Genomic DNA, 8,169 nt, shown 5'->3' on the forward strand with positions numbered 1-8,169 from the left:
CCCTCCCCGCCCCGCCCCATTGCGGCGCTCTGGAGATAATTACTGGGCCTTGTAGGTTTCCTGGTCTGCTCTCTGTTGACTTATCCGGTGGCTTAGTCCCGGGAAGCGATGAAGAGAGAGGAGAACCGCTAGCTTCAACCACTGATTCCTTCCTACAAATGTGTTTTGAGTATCTGTTATGGGTTAAGGACTGCGTTAGGTCCGAAAATGTAGACATGGATAAAGATGGGTCTTGATATAAAGGAGCTTAAAGTTAATGGAGGCATATACCAATGACTTGTATACCACGTGGTAAGGGCTAAGATAGAAGATTTGTTAAGACCAAACAGGAAAGATTTTCTGGTAAATTCTAAGGCTTCCTCCCAAAATTTAGAGACAGTAGGACAGGTGCATTCCTTACAGTTCTGAAGAGTTCCCCTTCAACCCTTTTAAGGCAACCAAAAGTTGAAAATCAACTAGTCTATGGCGCAGGGGACAAAGTATTCAGAATAGTTCATCTAGATTGTCAGTCCACAAAAGGTTTGTTCTTATTTTATATATCCTCTCTTGTGGAGCAAATCTCATTAGAGGACGTCCTCAGATAACGTGAATGTGCATCTCTTCCTCTGGCCCCTTTTGTCTTCGCAGATAATAGATATAAGAAAGAAATCATTAGTGCTGTAATGGGATAATAAGAGGGTAGGAGCCCAGTGCTTTTATTAATCCTCAGTATTTTGTAAATAATACTGTGAAGGCAGGATTGAAAGACTGCCGTCTGAACAAATTGTTCCAGTGGTAACAGTAAGTGCTATTGAACCTTGAGTAGTATGACAGCATGATTAAGAGTCTGGGATCCACAGTCAGGGTTTGAATCTTAATCCACTAACTTGGTGACCTTGAGCCTCATGTGTCTATAAAATGACTCTAATAAAAGAAACTCCCTCCAGTATTATTGTAAAGGTTCATGGTACAAGCCATGTCAAGTGCCTAGCACAGTGTACATGGCAATAAATGATCAATGAATGCTAGCTGTTATCTTCACAATGATCTCACTCTCCCAGGCATCTCTCCCATTTGCAGGCAGCTCTTGAGCTATTGAAGGATGGGTAGAGTTTCGATGGAAGGAGAACCTATTCCCTTCTTTAAATTCCTTTTGCCTCGATTGCCTCAGACCACGTGGGTTCTCCCCAAATATCTGTAGTCAGGAGTCAGTTTTTCCTTGTAATTGAGTTTGGCTTTATTTGATTATTTACTGAATCACATTTTCAGGCCTTAGAAATAAAGCTGTGTAGTCCTAGTCTTGTCTTTGTGAATTTTACAAGTAAAATGTTCTTTGATCATCATGAGGGGGTGCTCATCTTGGTCTCCTGGCTACCAGATATTTTTGGTGTTTATGTTTTTGATGTAATTAGAAGTAGACTTACTTGGTTGTATTTGAATGTAGGGCAAAATCAGAAAGTTAATTTCTCCGTGATAATAAGCAAAAAATTGATCTGTTTTCTGTGCCCTTCATTTAGCATAAGTATTTTATTCAGTCAGTCTATTTCTTTATAGAGCAATGTTACTCCTTGGATATTGACTAGAGGCAATATTTAATATGGGTGATTATTTCTTATCAGATTTACCCCCCAAAATCACTTATCTGTGTAATGTCTTCATAGGCATGGAAATATCATAAGATCAAATAAAAACAAAGCTGGTTGAGGTAATAGCATTTGTTTTAACTCCAGCTACATTCCATTATACCCATGTTTTGTCTCACTGCCCATCACTATCATGCATACTTAATAATGTGCTTAATGCCTATTTAGAGAACAAGTACATTTTGTTTTATAGTATCATCGAGAAAGGGGAAGAACACTGTGGAGATCTAATTGAGGCCCACAAGGAATGCATGAGAGCCCTGGGATTTAAAATATGAAATGGTAAGCTTCTTGCTTCAAATTTGTGTATTGCTTTACAGATTTAGCAACAGTTGGGCTACATTCTCTCTGAAAGGTGGTTCACCTGGTTAATCTAAAATGCTTAAGTATCAATTTGAAAAAACCATGATTTTTCAGTTCCCAGTGAAGGGAGTAAATTACGTCAGTAAAGACAGGCATTTAGCAGATTGGGGAAGGGGAGAATTGAGCTTTTAAGAAAGGGTTTGACAACAGTCTTTAGGTCTCATGGCTTTAGGAAAATTGTCTGACTGAAGGAACTAAAAGAAAAATATTCTCTTTCTTGTTTCTAATACTGTGGGACTTCAGTAAATGCTTTTTTTTTTTTTTGAGGCAGGGTCTCACTCTGTAAGCCAGGCTGGGGTGAAGTGGCCCAGTCACAGCTCACTGCAGCCTCAACCTCCCAGGCTCGGGTGATCCTCCCCTCAGCCTTCAGAGTAACTGGGACTACAGGTGTGGGCCACCATGCCTGGCTAATTTTTTGTTTTGTTTTTTAGAGATGGGGTTTCGCCATCTTGCCCAGGCTGATCTCAACCTCTTGGACTCAAGCAGTCCTCCTGCCTTGGTCTCTCAAAGTGCTGGGGTTAGAGGTGTGAGCCACTATGCCTGGCCAATGAATGCTTTTAAGTAGAGAGTAGGTATCCCATGGAAGTATTGCTTTCTGAAAAATGAAAATGGAATTGTAGTTATTTCTTTTGTGCCGTGCTTTATTCGAAAAAAACTAAAGCCTCAGGCCAATTTTTTTTTTTTTTAATTAAAAGTAAACTTTAATGTCAAAAATGCAAACTTGGGGAAGACAGAAAAGATCACACACAGTGCTGTCACTTCACACTTGGAAGGTTGCACAGCGGCTGATCAGAGGCGCTCCTCACGTCCCAGACAGGGCGGAAGCCGGGCAGAGACGCACCTCACTTCCCAGACAGTGGGCAGCTGGGCAGAAGTGCTCCACACTTCCCAGACAGTGGGGCGGCCCAGCAGAGGCGCTCCTCACATCCCAGACGGGGTGGCAGCCAGGCAGGGGAGTTCCTCACTTCCCAGACAGGGCAGCAGCTGGGCAGAGGCGCTCCTCACTTCCCAGACGGGGTGACAGCCGGACAGAGGTGCTCCTCACTTGCTAGATGGTGGGCAGCCATCCAGAGGGGCACCTCACTTCCCAGACGGGGTGGCTGGGTAGAGGCGCTCCTCACTTCCCAGACAGTGGGTGGCTGGGCAGAGGTGCTCCTTCCTTCCCAAACAGTGGGCAGCTGGGCAGTGGCACTCCTAACATCCCAGATGGGGTGGTGGACCTCAGGCCATTTTTTAAAAGAACTTGGAACTCTTAATCCACATTTAAGTGCTAAAAGGGACCTTAAGTGATATGTGTCCAACAGTTCCACAAACAAATGATATTCTTTTGTTTGGAAGCTCTTCCTTCAGTTATCAACTTAGCTCACCCCCCACCCCGCACGCCCCCTTTACTCAGGTCTCTTCAAAAGTCTGCTTATTAGAGAGGCTTTCCCTCAACGCCCCATGTAAATTACATCCCTTCCCCATCACTCTATCATGGTGCTGTCCTAACAGAGCTTTCTGTGAAGATGGAAATGTTCTGTATCTGCACTCGCCAGTCTGGTAGCCACTAGCCTTTTGTGGCTGTTGAGCACTTGAGTTGTGGCTGGTAAGACTGAGGTACTGAATTTTTAGTTTTTAAAAATTTTAATAGCTACATGTGGCTAGTGGCTACTCTATTCTATACACTGTCACCTGCATATTACATATATTTTTAATTATCTATGTTGCTTCACGGCAGCTAGAATGTAAGCTCTGAGAAAGTAGGAATTTTCTATTTCATTGACTGTCATATCCCCACCACCTATAACAGTGCCTGGCTTATAGTAGGTGCTCAATGGAGGATTGGTCAATGAATGAATAAATAAGGAAATTAAAGCTAATGGTTATGAAATGACCCCCAAGGTGGGTTGTGCAGTATCAGAACTGGAGCCTCAGTCTCCAGGCCGATTCCCTCTGCTTTTTGCCCCTACCCTAACTTCCACACCACACTACCACTTTTAACTTAATAACAGCTGAGAGATAATGCCAAAGCCACATGCCAATATATTAGTACTGGAGAGCCTGGCTTCTTTCCCTTGCACCTCTTTCCTGCCTCTTTGGAATTTCACATATGGCCAGTCTTCCTCACTGAGCTATAAAAAAGAAGGGATAAGGAACTTGTCGCAAGCTGATAAGAAGTTACTGTGTAATGGAAAACAGTCTAGGCTGAAAGTCCTGAGGCTTTATTTTTATTCTTTTGATGTTTAGTTTAGCATGTTTTTCACTTCAGCTACATTTAGCTTCATCAAGACATTATTCCTCTGAATTTTACTTATTATTTATAAAAAGAGAACCATAATACATTTTGTGATTCTGTATATAGTGTGGTGTATCTTCTGTTGTGTATATGATATGCTTAAGTAGCTTTTAGACTAGATGGTGATTTAAAGAAATGCCGTAATGAACTATTTTGTAAAATAAGTAAATTTGAAGGGGAATGTGTTCTTAAAAAGTATAAGTGTACTTTATTAACTATTTTTAAAGCCTCAACATTTGTACGTGGTTTCCTTGTTCATGATCTAAGTCCCTCATCAGTTGTGTAAGCTGTAGGCTTGTGCTGGACCTGCCTTGATAAAAAAGAGTGATTAAAAAAAATGCTAATTTTAGGAATATCAAAAGCTTATCTTGGACTTCATCTGAACCACAAAGGTGGTACAATTGTTATAAGTGGCATATATTCAAAAGTACCATATGATATCATAGTTTTCTTTATGTTATTGGGGCAGAGAGTGAGAATTATGTCTGTGTACTTCATTTGTGTGTAAAAGAAAATGCAAAAGCTTTAGACTTAGAAAATCTACTGTTTAACTGATTGTTTGGTCTTGGGCAGGTCCTTAACTTTCTGTACCTTGGTTTCCTCATCTGTAAAATGGAGACAATAATACATGCCCAAACTACTTCATAGAGTTGTTGTGATGATTAAATGTAAAATAAATCATCTGTAAAAACCAGAACAGAATAGCTCATACCTTGAGAGTTGTAGATAGCAGACATTCAGTTGAGGTCTGTTAAGTGTATGACTTGATTATTATTGAATCCTGGTTACAGGAAGAACAATCTGAATCCATGTAGGACCTTTCTAAGAATTCAAACTGCATGTTCTTCATTTTCAGTGTAATATTTTTGGAAGAGGACTGGGTGTTGGATCCTCGTTGGTCCCAGGTGTCCTATTTCCCCAACCTCCATGGGGAAATGGAGGCACAGTGAAGTCAAAAAAGACTTGCTCAAGTTAAGAGTGGATGGTGGTCAAATTACATTAGAGTTCAGATCTTTTATATTCTCCAGATCACAGGCACTTTACACTTCACTCCTTGTACTTAATGAGATTTTATTCCAACATATTCATTTTTAGAATTGCACATAATTTTGATCTTCAATCTTAAAACCTCATTATGAATGCTAATTAGAAAGACCTGTTGCTGAAATGTACAGTTGCAAATAATGGAGTAAACAGGCCATTGTCTGGAGGGTGAAATCCAACACAACTGTCTGCATTGCTGTAAGATAAACTTAACCTAAATTGGTATTTCTTAGACTGTTAGATCACATTTTTCTGAGAATAGCTTCAAAGGAAAAATATTTTGCAAACTTAGATCTTTCTGGCAATAATCATGAAAGTTCCTTAATTCAGAAACTTTTGTAGATTTTGATGTTATTCCTGAGATCTTAATTGTACCTCGAGTACAGTAGATTGGGAATACATCTATTATACAATTTTTATACTTAACGTGAAAGTAGGCTACATTCACCCAGTAGTTCTTACCCAGAGGTGCACCTCAGAATCATCTGAAGAATGTTTTCCAAAATTCACAACTTGGGCCCTGGTCTGCACCTGTTGACTGAGAAACTCCTAGATGATTTTCAAGTGCACTTCTCTTTAACAACCACTGGCCTAAGTTGAAGACGAATAGCAGAGATAATGCTAGACATAAATTATCTGAAAATTTAGTAGTAGCAAAGGCAGAGATTTGAAAACTCAAGAAAAAATGGGTATGGTGGTGATTTCAGACAATTTTTTTCTATTTTTTGACTGCTTCTTTTACTGAAAAGAGAAATCACAAGAACCTAGAACCTCATTAGAAATATAAGAAGGAAATGGATGGCTACTGTCTTTCTGCCTTTAGGAGTCAGAAGAAGCCTAAAGAACCCATTTTGGAGACTAAAGTTATTGAAAGAAATTAAAGGACTAGTACTGAGTAGTGGCGATACTCAATATTAAGTTTAACAACTTAACAGTTGGGTGCTTAAAATATGCTGAATTTTACGCACACACACACAAAACTGATTATGTATGAAAATATGATCCCAAGATAATCCAGAAAGAGTAATTTCTGCCATTCAAACGTTTATTCATTCAACAGATATTTATTAAGACCCTGGAAAATGCCGAGGGGAGAAAGATTATCCCTCCAGTCAAGGACTTTACATCCAGAGATATAACCAAACAGGTTTAAATCCAGGGTCTTCTACCACATAGCCCCTTGTGATATGTGGTCAGTAGCAAAAGTGGTAACAATGCTATGGGCTGCTATAATTGAAAGGTTGAATGGCTTCGCTTTTGGTTGTCTTTCCAAGCTTTTTTATAAATATATTCTTCCTTTGAGCCTTTTAGAAAAGAGAGAGTTTAGATGTTTATGTCTTGATGTGGTTTATCTTTATCTAAACCAAATGAAGTGAACAGCTACATGAGGCAAGTATTTGCATTAGACTTGAAGAGTTAGCTACTCCAGTTTAATTACCTTCCTACCATTGTTCGCAATCTTCTGGGATAGGCACTGGGAGCAGTGTGAGAAGCCTGGTATTGACTTGACTGGATCAGCAACCCTATCTATGCTACTCTCCCTTTTTGATTTTTCCAAATGAATGTTAAAGGGTTGCCCTTATCTTGCCTTTGGGATTAAGTGAGTAACTTTCCACAGGAAGTGCCTTGGGTACTGAGCTGACCTTCTGCCCTCTACTTTGTGGAGCTTCGCCAGGCATACTTGAATCAGCAAAGAGGGGTTTGCAAGTCTTGTTTCTTGAATATCTATAAAAATAACTGCTTTGGCCTTTTTTGGAGGATATTTTTGAGAAATACATATTTCTCAAACACACATGTATTATTTATATATATATACACACACAGAGAGGGAGTTTTACTTCAAAACTTTTAAAGAGTAAACAATATCATAATAGTTTCACTGATGTTTTTAGTTAGGCAAACCTAGAATTTTAAAATGTTGATTTTGAATTTTATGACTGATTTGGAATAATTCTGGTAATTAGTTAATTACTCATCTGCGGCATTCATTTCTAGTGGTCTTAATTCCCTGACTCCATAGATCTGGCATGATGTTTGAAATCTGACTTTCTAAAACAAATCTTTTTCTGTAGGTGGTCTGCTGTGTGAATAAATAATTCCTGAAGAATGAAGAAGATTAATTTTGGGAGTTCTTTGATGAACTTTGATATGTGGAAAAGTATTTATAATTTATTTTAAAAGAAAGTAAAATATTACTAGTGAAAGGTCTTCAGTTGTGTTTCTTTTTGTGTGTGTGTTCCTCGTTTGCTCACGTGGCTTTTTTCCCCCAAAGGATATATATCAACAAATCTTGTAACATAAAGTGCTTATGTTCTTATTAGAATGTCATTCTGGGAACTCTGGATATCTGTTGTCAGGAGAAGGCAGATACTGATCTCAACCAATGAAATCTCCAGAATTAGGTGAATAGAAGTAAAATAAATAATCCTTTACCAATTCAGAATCAGTGTGGTAGCTGATTTGTTTTTTCTAAGACCACCAGAGTGGGCACAAAAGAACCAGCGACTAGGCAAGGGTAGGAGCAAAACTGCAAGTTTATTTTGGTCACCTAGCTTCAGGGGAAGAAGGTGGGTAGGGAGAGGTCTGTTGGCCCCCGACAAATGAGGCCCACAGAGTCACCCGTGCAGCTCTCGGACGGAGTTCCAACAGTCCCGACCGCAGTGGGGAAGCTGGGAAGTCCGTGCGTGGCGTTCGTCCGGAGCCGCTTTTCTAGGAGTGGGAGGGCAATAGGCGGGGCACGGGCGTGTCGGGGGGCGTTCCGCAGGTGCGACCAGGTAAATCTTGGTCTCTTCAGATTGACATCACCTGGCGCATGCCTAGTTGGTCTGCACCTTCCCGGGTCGCCGGCTGCATTTTCGCGCG

General features: G+C 40.1%; 1 protein-coding gene across 3 annotated transcripts in view; it reads left to right on the forward strand.

Moving 5' to 3' along the window:
* COX17 (cytochrome c oxidase copper chaperone COX17) overlaps window positions 1-8,169 on the forward strand; it is a 20,492-nt gene that overhangs the window by 1,041 nt on the left and 11,282 nt on the right. For 2 of the 3 annotated variants that reach the window (XM_017891574.1, XM_017891577.1), the window contains exon 2: window positions 1,816-1,904. In XM_017891574.1, the coding sequence (XP_017747063.1) occupies window positions 1,816-1,900 (85 nt within the window). In that variant the 3' untranslated portion in view covers window positions 1,901-1,904. Of the gene's footprint in view, window positions 1-1,815; window positions 1,905-7,379; window positions 7,516-8,169 lie in introns of those variants that run through there. The other variant, XM_017891570.1, reaches the window with a different exon arrangement.

The sequence above is a fragment of the Rhinopithecus bieti genome, unplaced genomic scaffold (genome assembly GCF_001698545.2).
Source record: "Rhinopithecus bieti isolate Rb0 unplaced genomic scaffold, ASM169854v2 scaffold_759, whole genome shotgun sequence".
In the NCBI taxonomy this organism is placed as follows: Eukaryota; Metazoa; Chordata; class Mammalia; order Primates; family Cercopithecidae; genus Rhinopithecus; species Rhinopithecus bieti.